A 21,700-nucleotide genomic window follows, 5' to 3' on the forward strand; every position below is an offset into this window, starting at 1 on the left:
AAATTTGCCTTAAAGCGTGTGCATATGTTATTTTTATAGCAAGTACAGATTTCTGAATTCACAATGCAAACAGGAACAATGCAGAGCTCCTGTAAATGACTGTATCAAGTAGAATACTGCATGCTGATCCATGTCTCTATAGATATGAAAGAGTGACTTCATCCCTTCTACTAGAACTATGAAATGTGTTATATACAAAAATAGCTATATAGTAATTATAAGCCATTGGCAAAGAAAAACCCAATTACCTCAAAGAATGTCAGTGGCAGCATTTGCTTCTAATCTTTGTTTCTGTTTATGGCAAAAATAATAATCGCTATGTTAGCAAACCAGATGTTTATGCATCAAGCATATTAACTGAACTGGCATGCTTACAACTATAGGAAAACATACACAAAAGATGACTGATTAAGATAATGGATGATTAAACACATCAGCTGATGGAAATTTGAGATTTCTGTGGAGGACTTTGAGGGAAGTACAGAACTGAAAAGAGCTAAAATGACAATTCAAATACAATATCCAAAAAGTTTGAGGTCTGAATGTAAGGCAACAGTGACCTAAGAGATATCTGCTCATTCATATAACACTGTAGTCCTGAGATAGAAATAATAGTACAGGATGTTCAGGTTCTGCCAGGAACTACACTGGACTTTTGTGTTTGAAATTAATTATAGAATCACAGGATGGTTGAGGAGGGAAGGGACCTCTGGAGGTCTTTTTCTCCAACCCCCCTTGTTCAAGCAGGGCCACATACAGCAGGCTGCCCATGCCCATGTTCAGGTGAATTTTGAATATTTCTAAGAACAGAAACTCCACAACCTCCCTGGGTAACCTGTGTTAGTGCTCAGTCACCCTCACAGTAAAAAGCTCTTTCCTGATATTCAGAAGGAACCTCCTGTGTGTTGCTGTGTGCCCACTGCCCCTGGTCCCATCACTGGGCACAGTTGATAAGAGCCTGGCTCTGCACTCTTTGCCCACTCACTTGAGGTATTTCTACACATTGATGAAATCCCTTTGAGCCTTCTCTTCTCCAGGCTAAACAGCACCAGCTCTCTCAGCCTTTCCTCATCAAAGAGATGCTCCAGTCCCTTCAGCATCCCGCTGGCCCTCCACTGGAAGGCCCAGTATGCCCATATTTCTGTTGCACTGGGGTATCCAGAATGGGATGCAGTACTCCAATGCAGAGTGGTACTCACCAATACTGAGTACCAGTGCTGAGCAGAGCAGAAGTCTCCTCCCTTCACCTGCTGGCAATGCTTTGTCAGTGCAGCCCAGAACATCATTCCCTCTCTGCCGTAAGGGCAAAGACACCAAGATTTGAGGTAACGTATCCTGTAGGACTGGTCAGCAGGGAGGGCATGTCTATTTGTAAATATGGGCTAAAGGCTATATTCAGCAGGTATGCAAAGTGCTGACTTGTAAGACATAAATGGGGCTTGCTTTACAGTGACTCAGCCACCACACTCTAAGCAAATCTCCACATTTGTCTGCTTGTACTGCAGACACTTTGAAACCCACTTAGTCACACATTTATCTGAAGTGCAAATAGCCCCTCAAGACATGGATGAACAGTCTCCATCTATCCCAACTGCATATGGTGATTTTATGTAGGGCACTGGACAGGTGAGAGAACTTGAGGTACTTTGAGATGCCCAAGAATCTTCTTTCACAAGGTCAAATCACATTTGTATGCATATGTTTGGTTTCAGGAAAAGGTAGGTACAAGTAGTTGCTACAGACTCTGCTGTCCCAAATTTTGTTTATGGTGCATAAAATGCATACAAGGGATAATATAGACATAGTCATCCAAGCCAAATCAGAAGTGCAAATGAGGAACTGGCCTCAGAAATCAGTGAGGGACAGACACAATGAGAAGGAAGTGAAGAACTTAAGGTTGCAGGAGCAATTCTTGAGAGCCAAATTCTGGAAATAGATGTTTGAATACCTGGAGAGAGTACTTAGGAAATAGTCTAATCTGAAACACTGAGAGAAAATGAAGCCAAGAAAGTAACACAAGAAACTGATTTTAAAGTATTCAGAGGAGTAATAGAATTCAGCGGGGTTTCTCCCTGAACTGCCGGTTGCACAGCATTGCTAAGCCAGCTCTTTCCATTCTATCGTTAATTAATTAAGTCCACAAAAAGCAAGAATTTCACACTGGTGGATTTTGAATTAAGTAGTCCCTAGAATCAGAGTGAGGTAGATATGTAGGTAAGAGGATGCTATATTGCAAAGTTTTCAGGAAGTGTAAGCAGTATCCCGAAGCTGTAAAAGATTTTTCAAAGAATGACAAGGTTGGAAGGGACCTTAAAGATCATTGAGTCCAACCCATGCCCTGACACCTCAACTAAACCATGGCACTGAGTGCCACATCCAATCTTCTTTTAAACACATCCAGGGATGGTGACTCCACCACCTCCCCTGACAGACCATTCCAGAATTTTATCACCCTTCCTGTAAAAAACTTCTTCCTAATATCCAACCTATATTTCTCTTGGTGCAGCTTTAGACTATGTCCTCTAGTTCTGTCAGTTGCTGCCTGAAGAAAGAGACCAACCCCCACAATCACCTTTCAGGCAGTTGTAGAGAGTGATAAAGTCACCTCTGAGTCTCTTTTTCTCCAGGTTAAACACCCCCAGGCCCCTCAGTCATTCCTCACAGGGTTTGTGTTCCAAACCTCTCACCAGTCTTGTTGCCCTCCTCTCAAGCCTCAAGACATACTCAAGTCTCTCAAAATCCTTCCCAGACTGAGGGACCCAGAGCTGGACACAGCACTCAAGGTGTGGCCTCACCAGCTCCAAGTACAGGAGAAGGGTGACCTCCCTGCTCCTGCTGGCCACACCATTCCTGACACAGGCCAGGATGCTGCTGGCTTTCTTGGCCACCAGGGCACACTGCTGGCTCATGTTCAGCCAGCTGTCAACAAGTACAGCCACTTTTTGCAGGCTTAGTTGGAGTTAGATGCACACAAAAAGCAAATGTGAAAATACAAAGTTTGGCTTGAAGGTCAGTTTCAGTTCCTGGTTTTTCCCTTCACTTTTAATTAGACTTTTTATAGAATTAGTTCTCCAAAAGTATTTAAAGAAAAATCAAAGGGAGGAATCAATAAGGAAAGAGATAACCAGCAGTGCCTGCCAGCAAAACACTCTTCTTCTCTCATTACTGCCTATGTTTGATCTCTGACTGACACCTTTGCATTTTAATTGACAATACTTGGAACCACCTGATAAATTTATTATCTAAATGGCCTTCCCAGATAGACACAAAAATCTACTGAACCCTTAAAACATGTTAATGTGCTAAAGACTAAGAAGAAATATTCATGTACAGAGACATAAAATAAAAAAATACTTATTGGAGGAATTTTGCCCAGCCCATTTTATCTTATTTTATATATAATCTGTTGAGAAAATAAAATTGAATCCCACTTAAAATCAACAAAATCCTCACAAATATCATGGAAGTGGCATTAGGAAAATAAACCAAACAAAAATCGCATCTTAAAATTAGAATCAATGTGAAGTACACTGATTCTCAAAATCTCTTTTGTGCCCATTATTAAATGAAAGCCAAAATCACATACTTAAGTTTTTATTTTGTAAATATTTACTTCTCCTCAAGCAAAAGGAAGATGATTGTGAGTGAGAGGCAGAGGGGACAATTTCAGCTCTTCATTCTGTTTGTGGTTTTTCATGCTTTCATTTCCTCTTTCCATGTCTTATTCTGCCAGTGTCAGTAATGGCTTGAGATCAAAAAACTTCCATAGTTTCTGGATATTATTTTCATAAGTAACAGCTTCTATATCCAAATAGGGTTTTTTAACACTCAGTATCTTAGAGCAAATATTAGCTTAATCAGGCTCTGAATTCAAAGTGTGTCTCATGCTTTTGAATAAAAACAGAAACCTTGACTCCATTTCTCAGATCAATGCATGTAAATCTTTTAAATCAATATGAAATTTCACAGTAAGCCAAAGAAGAGAAACAAGGAAAAGCTATGTCTAATCAAATACTATCCAGTGAATCAAATAATCAAATATTTCTTTTGCATCTCTAAATTTTACAGTTTGAGCAAATGGTATGAAATATTTAAAAATATATTGTGAAAATTATTCTGACCTAGCATATGTCCCCTCTATTTCTGATTTCTGTGATTAAAAATAGAACTATGCCAGAGCCCAGCTGCTGACATATTCCACTATGATTCAGTTTGATGGGCCCATTCCCCAAAGTGAAAGTATGGACTAATATTTCTGTGTTTCTTGCTCAAGCCTGTGTATATTTGGTGAATTTATAAAGACATGGAAAACTTTCTGCCAGATGGTAAATTATAAAATAAAATGTAGCATTTTTTTCTTTATATTAAAATCTACAGTAATTATTAAAGTCACTCATGAGCAACCATTCATCACCACAAGTAATGTTTTACAATCTTCTATGTGCCAAATGTGTCAGATTCTTCCATAGTACTCACATGAAAGATCAGTGGAGTTGTATCATATGGTGAAATTATTTTTTTTCATCCAAGCATCTAACTACATAGCAAAGCAAACTTACACAGAGAAAGCCATCTCAGAGTATCTCAGACTGAGGGCCACCACATTTGCCACTATTACTTTCAGTCTGCTGAAAACTTCTAGTGTATTGATCTATACTTAAAAAGAAAATGATTGTGATACCCTGTTGAGCTGGGTGTTAGAGAGGCTGGAGCATCAGTTTTCATCGCACACTCTCAGTAGATGTAATCACTGACATATCTTAATACTAAAAAACAACACAGGGCATGCAGATATCTAGCATCTGGGGGAAACAAAATCACAAATCATTATGAGACAGAGGGAATGCTCACCTTGGCCATGCACAAATGTTACTGGTAAGAGAACAAGAAAGGCAAAAGAAACAGAGGGAGTGGGGCTGTGGCTTTGAAAGGAAAACTAAAAAGAGACAATCACACAGAGATCAGCTACAACTAGAACAGGCCTGGAGAATTTGCTGACTGGGCTCTTCGTTTAACTTAAGGAAAAGTACATCTAATTTAATGATACTTGGATTAGACAAAACTAAATGTTCATCTAAAACTAGATTAAACTTTAGTGTTTTCTTTTTTTGCAACACTATTACATAAAAATGATTTAAGAAGGACTTCTACTGGCATATCCATGGCTATGTATTCTTAAAGAACTGCAAACATGCACATTTAGTCATATCTCAGAACATGATAAGGGATGACGTGCACTGCATAATCTGGTCAGTTTTTTGTTGAAGAATAGATGGATCACAAAATTACATTCTGGGAAAGAAGCTGAGTATCTTAGTTGATAAATAAAAAAGGAAAATTTTCCATCTATCCCTTCAGAATATTTTGTTATAAAACAAAATCTAAGCTCAGCCAGAATTTCTAGACTTACCATGATCTAATATGACCTGTTCCTCTGTGTAGTGAAGAAATACACTATCAAATTACAATATAAATATAGAGTAATTTATAATGCCATTTTAATTTATTAATTAAAAAAATGCATTGAAGGGTGAAATCACCTCATCTCATCAAGAGAATCATGGTACACATGTATAAATTTAATTTTATTTACCATGCAAGGCATTTAGTGGGTTCCCAAAAAGCAGAATGTTTCACCAGCTGGGTGATCAATTTGTTCACACAATACAAAGATTCACTCAAGTTTCACATGTCTACCTAGCAAAGTCCATCTTCTAAGTGAGCATTTAGGAAAGACAAACACATAAAGTGCTTGGTGGAACTCTCTGGCTTTGCAAAATCAGCTTTGCATCATTGTTTTGTTTCTCAGTAATCTCTCACTTTTGGTTTGTGCTGTGCCTTATAAAACAGATTGTGTCCTAAACCAGCAAGCTGAAGCATGGGATTGTGCTAGAAAATAAACACAGTCCAGGGGATTTACCAAAAGTCAATTTGTTTGGCTTACACATTCTGTATTCTGAATTTCCCTCTTATTTTTTAAGAATTAGCCTGCTAGTAGAACTGTAAAAAATTATATCCCAACATATAAAGACAGTTACACAGGTTGCAAAAGCCAATATATGGAAATAAGAAAACAGCAGAGATACTACATAAAGTCACAGTCCCTGGTCTCCTTCTATTACTGGCTACTCAGTTTGAGAAAATCTACCCAACAGCTGGCAAACTAGAATTTAAACTCATATTTTCTTTGTTGTTTGGGCATTATTATAACTCATTTACTCTCATTTTTTCAGTTTAGACTCAGCTTTATAAATTGAGCAATTCATGTTCTGAGAGAGCAAAAACTGTTTACTCCAGTACTGCTTACCAAGTTGTATTGTGGTTTCTGGTCTCGTTCTGTCTAATCTGGGACAACCACAGTAAAAAAAACTATACAACTGTGCTGGAAAAAAAAAAAAAAAAAAAAAAGAGGGTAGATAAAAAGATTAGTATCAAAATCACAATACTCCATTCCTGAATATAAATTGTGACTGTAATCCACAAAAGAACAAAAGGCATTCTTACAGGAATTCAACTGAGGAATTATTTTAGTAGGAGGGTAATCATTCTTGTCTGTAGTCCTCAATTAACATTAACTGTAAGAAAAAGCTTATTAGGAATATTTAAATTTTAAAGTCCCCCTGTGCAAGCATATCTGAATTCCCCAAAGCTAGTTACAGTGCAAAGTGTATTAATTAAAATACCACTTTGGGAGATCCTTCTTTATCCAGTGTTCATTATTAACATGAAAGATAGTGGAAAGGTTTTGATTTTTTATAAAGATTTTAGTCATTGTGACAGGGATTCAAATGGTGAAAAAGAGCATTTGAAATGTTAATGAAATTCTGATCATTTTGCAGGACTTAGTAGTTTTTTGACACTTCTGCCCCAAAGAAATGATTTGCACTGCTTTGGAAAAACAAAGGGCAAGGTATTGTCAAAACTTTGGAGGTTCCCGGAGTCTTTTTCCAAAGTGACTAGAGATTTGGAATAGTATAGTGTAGGGATTTTTTGATATTGATATATACAGGAAGACATAGTTATTTCACAGCTCCTCTTAGCCCATCTAAACTGCTTATAAGATTCATAGCCCATTTCCTACTACAACCCCCCCTTTATCTGGAGTGACTGTTGGACATGTGATTATTTCTAAATGTCAGAGCTTTTTTGCATTGCATTTTACCAAATATATCCTTTACCTTTCCAGGTATCTCTCACACAAGAGTGGTTACATGACAAACAGGGCTTACACATAGGAAGTGAGTCGAGTTTATTGTTGGTAGTCAGGCTATGCCAGCCATAAACATCTGCCAGTCACAAACAAGAAAAAGACAACTTTATATCTCAGTAGTATGCCAGGGACCTATGAGGACAGTCCTCCAGTTCTTCTGCAAGAGGTCTTGACAGATTCTGGCAGAAAGATTTGGTGCCACTGCTTCCCTAAATTTTGAATTTCAGGACAATTTCAAAACTTAGACCACGATTCCATGTCTTTAGGCCCATGAAAATTCTGACTTATGCAACCAACAATCTAGGCTAACCTGTAACTTTTATCTCTGCCCACAAACCATAGAGAAAATGGGTTTTCTAGTATATCACAAACTCTTCATTTATCTTTTGCAACTTATCCCTGTGGGCAGACTCCTTTTTTTACTAACAAAAAATGAAAAACTCTCCCTTTATTGGCCAACAGGACACCTGAGTTTCTTTGGAAACTGTGTCAATGTTAGGTGGCCTCTCTACACACCTGCTTAATGTCTGAGTATACCTCAGATTGACTTTTACCTCTCTTCTTTGGAGCTCTTTCTGGAGTTTGGGCACAGGTAAGCATGGCTGTGCTAGTGTTTGTATTTCAATTCTTTGAAATAAGTTTGAGTAAGGACGATATAGCTTTTGCATTTAGGGCTGTATTTTCCTGATTCTTCTCAGAGACACTCAGTATTCTGAACACTCAGAACAGTAGGTGTTCAGGCTGCATTACTTTTTAGAGGCAAAAATTTCTATCATCACTGATGACTCCACAAAACAACCAATATGGAAGAGGCGCTAAATATATACTGGTGCCTACAGGCTTACCATAGCATAGCAAATGTAACCTAAGATGTATTCATAGAAATATTCCCAGCAGAGGCAAAGAAGTCTTAGTGGTGCAGTAAGATCACTTCTCTGGGACAGTTTAAGATTTTGACCACATATAAAATATGAGCTAACATGGAATTGTCCCAATAAAGGGTACCATGATGGCTACAGAAATGGAAAGCAGAGCTTCTGAAGACAGTACTGAAGATCTCTATTTTGTTTAGGTTAACAAACCAAATACTGAAGCATAACGGATGCTAATTCCCTATAAATGCATAAAAGAGATAAAAAATAAAATACATAAGCCAAAAATAAATGTTGGCACAAGTATACATGATGCTAACTAGCAATTAATAAATTTAGCATATTGTTTGGAAAAAAAAAATCCTAAATTTTATAGGGAATGTCATTGCATCAAAGACTTGAGTTTGGCACAGTAAGTCTACAGAAGGAAAACACGGAGTTGGGGTTTTTTTCAGTATGAAGATAAATTTGTGAAGGCATTCATGTAGCACAGTGGCTATGACCACAGAAGCCTCGTCCCCTGTTCCCCACACAGACACCACAGTTAAAAGACAGCTCTTTTTCAGCACCAGGAGTCCTTTAAAGTGTGCTGTCCACAGTTATAGTTGTACAACACCCTGTGCAGACACCAGCCACAAGAGCCAAAAGAACCTTTTAGTTTTGCAGCAGAATCCTACTCTGAGGCAGGTACTGATGATTCACTTTTCTCTTAGCTTGGAACAGATGATACATTTGGCCAAGCAGCATTGGTCAACAGCAGCCTCTGGTGGAAGACCTCCTCAGGCTCAAGATGCCCATAGACCATATCAAGGACAGAGGCAAATCTATAGACTGTGTTGGAGAAGTTGACACCTCAGATGTGAACACCACACTGTAGATACTTTAAAGGTAGGTGAAGTAGTAATTACACCCCTGTTATATAAATGTCCCTGTTTTTAACAAAAATAACCCAACATTTCAAAGAGAAACAATAAACAAAACCAAACAAAATGCACCTCTAATAGGAAGCCCTTCACTAAACTGAGAACATTTTCTCCTCTAGTTTTGAATTTGCAATCCACACATAGGAATGTTATGAAAGGAAGTGCACTTCTGGTAAACTGTCCTAATGGTAAGTTTATCATTAAATGTTTGCTAGGTATAGGCTTATTTAAGTTCCGTGTCAGAGATTTAAAGGATCATTTGCAAAGTTTAGAACTTTGCAACTTGGTGGCAATCTAGTTACTTCTGGCATGGCCTGTAATTTTATAAGCATAAACTCTAGAGACCAAAGGCAAATCTGAAATGTACTTTTACTAAATTAACTAGAAAAAATTGCAGCAGGAATTATCATATATACGCAAGCTTTTGGTCTCAAATGATGATGTTAATCATATATTAGTCATGATTTATATGCTGGCTGTTTGGTATGCAGCATCTGGGTCTATTTGTTCTGTGTCATGGGGATGCAGAGATGACAACATGACCATAATCTCTAATTTAATGTCGTTTTTATGTATTTGTTTCTTTGTTTTGCATTCACAGATGTGCTGTGATAAGGACAGTAACTGTAATTCTATGGACAAGTGAATCTGTATCAACCAACTTGTCTAGCATAAGAAGACAAATTATTTGCATGTGCCTGTAAAGACAGCTATTATTTCTGTAAGATTTATTGTACTTTAGAAAAACTTTATTAGTTGTTCATGGCATATTGCCACAAGAAAGACAAATAAAAGATCTTAAGAAGTAATTATAAAATAATACCTTGAAGAAAGAAATATTGAAATGCTTTGGTTGCTAAAAATGTGGAGACCTCTTCTGAAAGGATCAGAAGAATTTCTGTATGTATCAAGCATTTTTTATATTCAGTAGCCAACAGCAATTTAATAGCAGTATTTTCTAAAAACATCCATACTCAAATGTTATCCTGTGGCAGGAGATTCCATCAAGATACTAATCTTTTATTAGCAACTCTTTCAGTTAAGAAAATAACGGGGGGGGGGGGGGGGGGGGCAAGGGGTGGGGTGTTGCATTGTCTGCAATTATTTTATTTTCAGGACTTGAACCTGAAAACTTTTTTTTTTTTTTTTGTGTACTTCCTGTAGTCATCCTAGCTTTCTCATCAGCAAAGGGATACCCAATAAGGCCACACATCAACACTGGGTTCAGCTACTGGGTGCTGAGGGTGGAGGGTCCCCGGCACCATCCGAGTTGCTGCCCATATCCATCCAGAAGCGCTGGACGCTTTGTCGGCTGCACGATCATTTCTCCTTATGTGCTTCGCTTTGGTCTTCATATTCAAGGAGGGTCGTGGAGTCTCCCTCTCAGGAGATCTTAAAAACCACCTGGACTCGTTCCTGTATCACCTTCTTTAGGTGATCCTGCTTCGGCAGGGGTTTGGACTGGATGATCCCCAGGGGTTCCTTCCAACCCTAACGATTCTGTGATCCTGTATTTCACGTAAAGGCGCTTCTCTTTGAAGGAGATCCCTGATCTCAGCACAACCTAAACGTATGGGCTTCAGGACCCGTCAGATCGCACCTGAGTCAGAATACGCCAGGTTTTTGCAGGGAGATGCCCAGACCCGGAGCCCTGCTCCCTTGGGAACCCAGGCGCAGCCTAAGGGCGGGGGCACGGCCGGGGCCCGGCACCGCGCTCCGCTCCGGGCGGGGGCACGGCCGGGGCCCGGCGGAGCGCGGTGTAGGCCCGCGGGGGCACGGCCCGGCCCGGCGGAGCGCGGCGTGCGCCCGCTCCGGGCGGGGGCACGGCCCGGCCCGGCGGAGCGCGGTGTGCGCCCGCTCCGGGCGGGCGGGGGCACGGCCCGGCCCGGCGGAGCGCGGTGTGCGCCCGCTCCGGGCGGGCGGGGGCACGGCCCGGCCCGGCGGAGCGCGGTGTGCGCCCGCGGGGGCACGGCCCGGCCCGGCGGAGCGCGGTGTGCGCCCGCTCCGGGCGGGCGGGGGCACGGCCCGGCCCGGCGGAGCGCGGCGTGCGCCCGCTCCGGGCGGGCGGGGCGGCGGTGCCGGGGCAGAGCCCGCCCGGCCAATGGGAGCGGCGGTTGTTGGCGGGCCGGGCGGTGGCGGCGTTGCCACAGCAGCGGCGCTCGGAAGCCGAGCCCAGCTCGGAAGCCGAGCCCAGCCCGAGCCGGCGGTCGGGGCGCGCCATGGAGGGGCTGGAAGGTGAGCGGCAGCGGCGGGGCCGAGGCGGCCGGCGGGCGCCCGGGGCCAGGCGGGTCATTTGTGTTGCGGCTGAGGCGTGTTCGGGCGGCGGGGCGGTGGCAACGGGGCCCGGGCACCGCCTTGCCCGTTCGCGGAGCCCCCGCGGCCGGCGGCGCTGCGGGGCTGGGGTGGGGGCTGCGGACAAAGGCGGCGGCGGCGGGGCCGCGCTCCCCGCGCTCCCCGCGCTCCCCGCGCTCCCCGCGCTCCCCGCGCTCCCCGCGCTCCCCGCGCTCCCCGCGCTCCCCGCGCTTTGTCTCGGGCGCTGCTCCGCTCCCGCGCCCGCCCCGCCGGCCCCTCCCTGCGGCGGCCGCGCTCCGAGCCCGCTGCCGGGCCCTGCGGGCTGGGTGCGGCGCAGTGTGCGGGCATCTCTGCCAGGAGCCCTTCTTCTTTTTTGCTAACAGATGGCCAAGGTGGGTGTTAAGATCCGCTTATCTTGCTAGGGAAATGTTCAGTGCGGTGAAGAAAACTAGGTATGAATTTGCTGACAGGGTATTTTCAACTTTATCCTTTGCGGGTTGAATTAATGGAAACGTTCTTACTCTCTGAAATTATAACATCATCTTTATCAGTGATGTTATCCGTCATAGCATAGATATCAGCTTGGAATTAATGAAATTATAGCTTGCAATCTGAGCATTTTTGTAGGCCTGTCATTACTGCATTTTGCAAGCTGCTTTAACCATACTACTTTAAAAAATACCTGCTTTGAAAAACTATACAACACAGTCATTAATTCTTCCATGCTCTACTTCTCTAGAGGTAACTTAAATAGGAGTAAGCACAAACTAGCCTTTGTTCTTTATCCCTTTTAGAACAGTTGGAGAACTAAAGTAATTTTCACAGAATACCTATGTTCTGTCTTTAGTAGATTTTACAGTAATCAGATCCTGTTCCTCAGCCTAATGACTTCATCAAGACTCTAAATTTGAACATAACTTGGCATTAAAATCCCAAGAGCTTTCTTTGATTCACTTGGCATTCTTTGCTGACTGTTAATGCCTTTGAAATTTGAAACATGGTGTCCAGTGTTTATCAAATAATACCTTATCAGGCATTCCAGCTCTCAGGACAATGGTATGTTACCTCTCCAAAAGGGGAGAGTTTCCCTTAATTTTGACTGTGAATTCGACTGCATTAGAGACTGTAGATCATCTGCAGCACATCTATCAATTGATTTGGCTGTATGCTAATTTACCAAGGCACTCTATACTTGCTTGTCTTATGTAAACTCTAGCACTTTAATTACAGGGGGTAGGAGAAAAGTATCTACAGATAACAGCAGAATTTTGAAAAAACTTGTGATGTTTTCATTAAACTTGTCCAGTTCCTGACTTTGTTGGAAATTATTTATATCTTGTTTGTATTTCAGAAGGTATTGGGAATGGAGGGAACTGCTAGATCACAGGTGAAATCTCATGTTTTACTGAACCTTTTCTTGAAAGTACTTTCAAAAGCTAGAGCTTGTCAAAGCATTTTTTCCATTATGTGAAGTTATTATTCTGCATGCTTGAGATTAATTTCAGAATAGCACAGGAAATAAGTTATGTCTAAAACTCCAGCTGTCCTTGCCTTGTGAACACTCATTATGTCACACTATTATCCACCGTCCTTGAATGCAGAAGTTTTTGAAACTGAAGAACAATTTTCTGCATTTTTATGGGTCATGTTTTTATTTTTTAAAAGCCACCACAATATAAAATACTTTTCTGCTTCAAAACATTTGAAGCAAGTGCATTTGCTTTTATTTACAGTTTTTCAGTTTAGGCTGTCTCTGTTCATGAATATTAGCTTAGGCTCAGATTAAGTTTTTGTAGAAAGGTCACCCTAGGACAGAAAAAAATGTAGGCAAAGCCAATAATAATAATAATAATAAAAAATTATTTGGTATCATGCTTTTATTCATATTATTGCTTCATTGGCAACTCAGAAGAGTGTTGCTGGTTGCCATCTTTGATTAAATTTATGTTTGGATGTGCAATTGCACAGTCATACCCATCTGACATAGAAGTATGGACAGCTTCTGAAATCTGGCTCAGCCTGCTGCCTCATTATATTAGTGCTTAGTAATATAATTTCCCAGAGCTGACTGGTGCAGTAGGTTCTTGGCAGCTGTATGTGTGAGGATCATGGTTATGGGGAAGGGCAGGACTTTCTGTCAACAGCAGCCTCTTGGTGTGTCTGTGATGGTGGAAGACCTCCTCAGGCTCAAGATGCTTATCCAGGACTTTCCAGCCTCAGAAGCTGGTGCTTTTGCTTTGCTGAGGATCAGCATTATACATGAAAGATCTGGTTTGCTTCAGTTTACATAAGCACACTATTAATAAGAAAGAGCTCTACCCAGTTTATAACGATCCTTTCCAAAACATGGAGAGATGAATGTGTAATGCTTGGCATGTGGAACTGCATTAATGACATTTAAAAAGCTAAATAATATTTTCAGTGTCACAGTTGCATTTTCTCACTATGTGCAAGTTTAAATGTTCTGTGAAATGGCAAAGTAGGTTTCTATGTCACTTAAAATTTTCTTGTAAAATTTACTTTTGTTGCCCCTTTGAGGCTGTTGCTCTATTAGGTTATTTTTATCAGTATTATTGTATTACTAGATTGAGTCAAATTTGTACCTTTAAGGTTTGTAAAAGTAATGAGTGTATGCTTGTCATTAGAGGTAGTAAATCTGATACTAAGTCTAAAGTTGCTAGCTCAACATTTTTTACTTTGTAGCTTGCATGCTGTTTGGCTGTTTTTTTTAAATTTTCATTTAATTTACTGACTGTCTCTGTCTGACAGTGTAGTGATCTCTGAGGTGAGCTTAAAAATACATTCGTGAGTAGTTCACCATGTGCTGAATCTCAGGACCGTTTTTAATGGATTAACATGTTCCTGTTGCTTTCACTGCTGGATGTGAAGAAAAATGCTGTCACACTGGCGTGTTTGTTGCTCTGTTTTGCTTGAGCGAGATGGAACCAAGCACTGAATTCCTGACTTCCTGAGCAGTCCAGTCCAGTGGTGGTGTTTGATCGGCTTCTCTCCAGTCTGTTGTTTTTTCTGGGAGGAAGGCGATCAGGAAGAGCTGCTTGAGCCAACTAAGTGCCGCTTCCCACACTTGTTCACATCCCATCCCAGCCTAAGGGGCAGAGGGGCCGCTGTGGCCGAGGGCAGAAGTCCACCTCTCTATGGTAGCTAATGGCAGTGCTTGCCCGGCCCCACGCTGGAGCAGCCAGGGAAGGCTGGTTGTGGTTGGAAGGGGCTGGCTGGCTGCTGGCTCAGGAAATAGCCTGCGGTGTCAAACCCAGAGCTTTCCCTTGCTGCTCTCTGAGCAGTCTGGGTGTGTCCTCGAGTCTCTCTGTACAGCATCTTCTGCTGAGAGCTGAGGTCTGCGCTGTGACAGCAGTTGTCCCTGGAGCCTTCCCTGGCGTGTGTCATGTCTGAGATGTCCTGCTCCACCTCAACAGTGGAGGATGCAAGACCTCTCCTTTGGGGTTTTATGTTAGTAATGTGACTCTTGAGAGCAAGTGTCATTCTTGCTTTGTCAGAATTGCAGAATGCCCAATCTTATTTTTTCCTTAATAGTGTAGAAAATTATTGGATTTTAAAACAAAAATGATATTAATGTGAGTGTTCTTTTCCTTTTAGAGTTGATCTTTGTCCTGCCTCAATGGATCCATGCAGCAGCTTCCTTACTTTGGTGGCCTTTTTCTTTAGCTCCATTTGACTTCAGACTTCAGCTTTCATTTTTTTAATAGGTGTATCTTTTGTCCAACTGAAGAAAGAATTTGTTTTATTGTACACTGTTCTTAAATCAGCAACTTGGAAACTAGTAAAGATTCAAATGCAAAACTAATATTAATGTAAATAATTTTTAATAAGTTATTTTTCTCTGGTAGCCATTAAAAACAAAAATAAATGTGTCTTTGCACTTAAATGATGCTTCACTGAGCATACTTGAACCTCTGTTAAGTGATCTGAATTTGACATTTAGCACTCTATAACTAGTCAATGTAAATACTCTTTTTAAAGCAATCATGTTTCTTTTTTATTAACTAATGGTTATTTTACTTAAGGAAAAATCCCAAAAGCTAGATTTGGCTGATACGATTTGGAGGAGTGCACTACCAGAATATGTTTCACCTGTAAAGGAGAGGAAGTAGACAGGAATGTGTGTAGACAAGAATTTGAATGTTTCAGTTAGTTTCTTTGGTATCTTATAAGCAATTCATTTTATGCCCTTTTCTATAGTTTTTTTTTAGATTTCTTGCATTTTTAGCTTAAATTAAAGAAGCTATATTGATCTAATAATTGACTTCATTTGGTTGAATACAGTGGAAAGATGAACATGTTTTACCTGCACACAACAACAGTGTGGTTGTTATCAAAAGCAGATGTTGCATTTCAGTGAAACCCGTTTTCAGGAGTATGGTAAGCACTTGACTGGAGCAGCTGAGGAGTGGACTTACTTTCTAAAGAAATCCTGAAGCAGGGGCAAACTAGGAATCAATATATTATAAATTAAGTTTATTATCAGTTTTTTTAATACATCATTTTTTCCAATTAAGATTCTGATATGCAGACTTAGGTAGGGATTGCTCTGTCCGTAGAGTGCATAAGCCCAGATTTGCTTTGGGGATCACTATGGCAAAACAGTCTTGGTTTAAGGCTGGTGTGAGAAGGCAAGTCTCTGCCTGACTGCCCTCACAGTGATCACAGTGCCTGTAGCCTAATACAGGAGAGCAGCGTGTTTATGAAGCCAAAGCAGAACTGTGTAACATTTGCATAGGTTTTGCAGATCACATGCTTTCTAGTGCTTCTAGTTGATCTTAAAGCTTGTTAATAGAAAGCCAGATGATGTATCTGGAATTCAGATCTGTCAAATAGTGCTGCTTGTTTACCTTTGTTTTAGTTGCATTTCTGTAGGCTTTTCAGGGGAAGATTTCATAGATTTTTCTGGATGACTGGCATGGCTGAGTGACTCTATAGAATGCTGGCCCATTAACACTCAGTATGGGAACAAATGGGAGGCATTGGAGGTCTGCTCTCTGTTGCAGGGCTAGGATCTAGTTGGGATGATCATGTGTAGGTAGTAGGACAGCTCACAGGACTGCTGTGGTGGAGGAGTACAGGCTTTTCAGGAAGAACCAGCTGGACAGCAAGGGGGGAAGTTGCCCTTTATGTGGGAGAGCAGTGAGAATGCAATGGAGCTTTGCTGTAGAACCACCTGGGGGAGTATGAATCAGGGTTAGGCAGACCAGTGTGGGAACAGCTGGTGTGGCTGTCTGCTAAAAGCCACTTGATCAGGAAAAATATGAGGTCTCCCTCATAACTGGAAGGGTCAATGTATTCACAGGCCTTGCTCCTCATGAGAGACTTTAACTTTTGAAGATACTTTAATCTGCTGGAGGGACAAAGCAGTAAAGGGAGTGCATTGATAACAAACTCCTGACCCAGATGATCAAGGAGCTGGCAAGGGGAGGCAGTCCTGCAGCACTTCATATGTACAGAAGTGTGAGATGTAAAGGTCAGGGGCAGCCTTTCCTCTAGTGAGTGTGGGATAGTTAAATTCAGGATCCTGAAAGGAGGGAGTTGGGTAAATAGATCTTTGCCAAGAGTTCGGGAATGCAGTCTGTGACTTTAGGGATCTGCTTGCAAGAGTCCCATGAGAAATGGCCACAGGGAGAGCTGGTTATTTTTAAGGATGTGTAATGTGACTGGCATGTTTTCACATTAAAAGTTACACTTCATACAAGGAAGGAAGCAAAGAAGAACGGACAGTTATAGTAAAAGGGAGGACACCATGATGTGAGTTGTGTGTGCTGCTGTTACAATCATTCTTGACTGCATGGAATTCATTTCTCAGTCACCAAAAAAACTTGTACAGAATTCTTCTCCAGGCTGTCACTTTGAGGCAATGGGTCTCACCTTGATGTGTTATTTTCAAGAAATGCAAACAAAATTCACCATCATCAGACTCATTCATGTTCAGTGCAATTAACAGGGTTTTTGAAATAGAATGCATTGTCAGAATGAAAAGCTGATACAAAAATGTGCAGAGGTACTATGAAAGTCTTTTCAGTTTGAAGGAATGGATGCTACAGTGCTAAAATGTTATCTTTTGGAAACAGAAATGACAGGTTTATACAAGATTGTCAATACAGGAGTACAGGAGAATTCATGAGGCTTTCCTATAAAATTTGGAATAGATAGATAAAAGTAAATAGATTTGCTATTTGTTAGGCAATTGTCAAAACTTAGCTGCTTAAACATGTCAAAGTACATGAATGGTTGAATACTAAGAGGCAGGGCTTACTATGATTTTCTCATCCTTTGTCTCTTTCCTGCAAACTGCAGAATAGCACAGGTGAGAAGGTGGGGTAAAACATGCACAATATCATTTATCAAGCAGACTTGACTGAAGTATGGCAAGTACTGCCTGTTGTTGAAAATTACAGTCAGTGTATTCGCCTTACTTGCATTTTCATTTCAAAATTCCTTTTGGAAAAATAATGCAAATTTGCAAAACTTCAATCATTGTTAGAATGCTTTTTTCGTACTTTGGTACATTCATATTTTCATTATGTTATTTAATTCTCTTCAAACTTGCTTTTAAAAATGAATGCTCTAAATAGAAAAAATTAATGCTCTAATTTAAAGGAACGTTCAAGGCTCTGTGCAAGACCTGGTCTAGTTGAAGGTGTTCCTACCCACAGGAGGGAGGTTGGAACTAGATGATCTTCAAGGTCCCCTTCCAACCCAAACCATTTGTGAATCTGTGAAGTTCTCTACCTACATCACTATATTGGTATAATTTTTAGGTGGCTCTTGTTTCTAGTATTTGCCATTGGTTAGGCTATGGTTAGTTAGTGTGGTGCTTAAAAAAATATAACCCAGTCGTTATTGATTCTTGGACATATGTTAGAGACTGGGCAGTCCTCAAAGAACCAGATGCTGTGGCTTGATGATACAGATTCTAACTAAAGTGGGGAATGAACAGCATTTTTTTATTGTACCATAAATACATGGAACTCTTAAGTGACAAATACCTTGCTTTTGGAGATGAGAATGGAGTTATGCTAAAAGCAATAAATGCAATTTTGTAGAAGAATTTGGCGAGTATTCTTCAAGTGATGACTTTCAACACTTGCAGATTACTTGCTGGCTTCAAATAGGCGCCTGGTCCCAAGGCAGGGAATTGTACCAGGCTGTTTCTGCATGTTTGAATTCAGAGAGACTTAGTGATTCTGATTATCATAGTTCTGTGGCCTAAATAGTTTAGTACTGTCACTGCTGTCGATAAATAAAAGGTTTTGAAGGGCAGTCAGATTTTGCAACCTGACGAAATACTGTTAACAAAATGCAGTCTTGTTTCTGCAATTTGTATCTAAGTGCACACGTATACTTGGGTATATAGAGGTCTCCAAAAGAGAAAAGTGTAACAAAACTTCAGTTATTCAGCAACACTGGAGGCTTCTGCTCCCAGATGTGAAGTCTATTTACACAACTGCTTTATCTGTAAACATGACAGCAAGAACAAGTGGCTGTGACAGCTATGGCTGTGACTGTTAGGTCAAACTTGTATGTATTGATGGGTCCACACATTGTACTGAGAAAGATAAATAGAACTGATAGCTGGCCCTTTCTGCTGTAAATCAATTGTACTATTTGAATATGAGAGAAGAGAAAGAAAGAAGTTGTTCTCTTGAAATCTAGGTTTCAAGAAAGTCTAAACTTATCTACAATACTGAAAGCGCCATGATACATCTGGAGACTGTATAGCTGTACTGTCAGACTTAGTGATCCATGCAGACTTTACAGCTAAACTCTTTCAGATCAGAAAGAATAGGCAAATAGACTGTAACCATACTCAGAAGGGATGTGTGCAGTAACTTGTGTAGGTAAAAACCCAGAGATTTGGAAGTACAGCTGGAGGAGGAGGAGCCCTGACAGGGGCAGTTTACAAACATGAACTATAAAATTATTGTAATCCTGCTAATAAGCTTCCAGTCTGGTTAAGTCAGATACCCAGAATCATGATAGGTTGTACACTGTGTTTTTGTCTGAGACCTGGTCTCAGGAAAGTGGTAGAATACCATGTAAAGCTCAGTATCTTCTGAGTTTATCTCAATATTCTGTGGTGTTCACATAACAATTTTGATCATATTCATCTTTTCTCTGGATATGTTTTGATTAGATAAGCAGTAATAATTATTTCAGTCCTTCTCCAAGTTAATCATATCCATTCATGTTTAATACAGACATCTAAACTGCTGGTGATTAGCAGTGTTAAAGTTGGTAAAAAGGTAAAGAAGTGTAGCTGCTGTATAACCAAAATTATTTTTAAAAGTTCTGCATTACTGCTAATTTTACAGACTGAAGAAAATTGCTATGACACTATCTTACTACCAATTTCTTTTCTCAGATCAATTTCTTAAGCATATCCTCCTGTTTCTTGATTCGAGTGTTCCTCTTTTTTATTCTTTGATCTGCAGTCCATCCCAGATTAAAAACCACTTTGGTTAACTTTTTTCAGGAAAAAAGTAGATATCACACATTAATGTCTTTTTAAAAAATATACACAACAAAGCCAAAATTAACTCAGTTGCAACTTCCACAGTTTTATTCCCATGTCTTACTTTTAAGTTATTTTTTCTGTAAGGGACTCCTAGAAAGAAATGTTAGGGTTTTGTGGTTTTGGTTTGTTTGGTTTTGTTTTTTTTTTTTTTATTTTAAAAGCAAGGAAAGTCACAGAGAAATTAAGAAGCTAAAGGGGTGAGTGTGCCCCTTTATAAAGGACTCTTGGCTTCCCATTTTCAACAAAACTTTAGGAACTTCCATTTTTTAAAAATAACTTCCTTATGTGCTTTGGGTCAGTAATTCGTGTTACACAGGAGGTGTTGGCAGTAGAAATAGCTCTAAGCAGATGTGATTACCTACCAGCAACAGGGGAGGGTGGGAATGCTGTAAGGAAATCCAGGTCTGTAACTGCAGCTGCTTTAAGTGGTAATTGGCATTCCTTGTGCTTTGGTATGTCATATGTAAATACAGCTTGAGTCCGCTTCTTTTCATGTGGAATTTAAACACCAGCCCAAATTCTAGAACACAGAAGAAAACTGTGGGACATGTAGTTTCTTATACTAAGAAAGGTATTTGAAAGAATTCTCTTCTCAGCCAAATTCTTAATGATATACTGTATACCTTATGTCAAGATCACTAATTCTGATTTATTTCAACTAATTCATTGAAGACATGAACAGTGTTACTTGATACTTTTTGGAAATGCCTCTCTCACTTGTTTCTGCAAAGCTGAGGATTGTATCAGAATGATGTCATAAAAAGAAGTTGATCTCTTAAGCAGAAGTGAGTTTGCAGTGATATAAGTTATATTATTAAGAGTGCTAGGGACTCTGAAGAAGGAAGTAATTAAATAAATCTGTGCATATTTTGTATTTTTGAGTGGACTACTTGAGAAAAGGTTAAAACCATTGCTGCTTACTCTTCAGATCAGTGGTGAGGGCAAGTTCCCAGCCATCTAAGCTTTGTACCAGCATGCATGTGCTCAGGCTTGTAGATTTAAGAAAACAGATCTATAGAAAAGAATTTGGACATGATTTTATTTAAAAAGTTTGAAAAAATACAGTTAAACAACATGTTCCTAGTAAATCTTTATTCAAGTATAATTCAAATGCAAGAATAGAAGATAACCAAAATTCATCTACATGAATCAAGATTCATTTGCATTTTTCCTACTTGCTATACTTGTGTGCATCTAAATGCACAGATATTTAGATAGCACATAAGGAAACTTGATTATGACTTTTCCATTTGTAAAACTTGGTTACTGTCAGTGCAGTCCTGCTGTGGTAAGGAGAAGCGTATTCATATCTACATGGAAAAGGTATATAAATTAATTGAAAGTATGAACTAAATGTTTTAAGCTGCACTTTGCATGTGAGTTATAATTCTTAAAATGCATTGTGCTCCATAGTATATTCATACAACTAATACATTGCAATGCAGTTAGTTACTGGGGGTGAACTTGCTTTAAGTAGTTGAAAAGATCAGAAATAGACAATAATTGCTTATTGGTAATTCAGATTTCACTCAGCTTTAATCTTTGCATTTGGGCAAAAAAGGTTTCCAGTGGGAACTGTGGCTGCTTGAATCTGTTTGTTTGCTGTGAAATATTTAATTAAATTATTCATTTTTTTAGGACTGGTCATACACTTAGTCAGCAAGTGTGTATGCTTAGATGGGAAAGATGTTCCGCTGGGAAGCTGAGAACAAAAGCTGATAAAATTATTGAACATTGCTATGTTGATATCTTTGTTAGTTTAAGATGCTGCTTCATCTAAAATACAAGTCAATTCAAAGTGGTTTTTATTTTAATATGATGTAAATAGAGGCAGTTGTATTGTCTGCAATAGTCATAC

General features: G+C 40.1%; 1 protein-coding gene across 1 annotated transcript in view; it reads left to right on the forward strand.

Annotated features, from left to right (window-relative positions):
• The first annotated feature begins 11,173 nt into the window (after positions 1–11,173).
• ZC2HC1A (zinc finger C2HC-type containing 1A) overlaps positions 11,174–21,700 on the forward strand; it is a 34,463-nt gene continuing 23,936 nt past the window's right edge. Inside the window, exon 1 of the mRNA XM_021550534.3 lies at positions 11,174–11,240. Coding sequence (XP_021406209.1) covers positions 11,225–11,240 — 16 coding nt within the window. The 5' untranslated portion in view covers positions 11,174–11,224. The remainder of the gene's footprint in view (positions 11,241–21,700) is intronic.

Source organism: Lonchura striata, chromosome 2, assembly GCF_050655825.1.
Source record: "Lonchura striata isolate lonStrDom1 chromosome 2, ASM5065582v1, whole genome shotgun sequence".
NCBI lineage: Eukaryota > Metazoa > Chordata > Aves > Passeriformes > Estrildidae > Lonchura > Lonchura striata.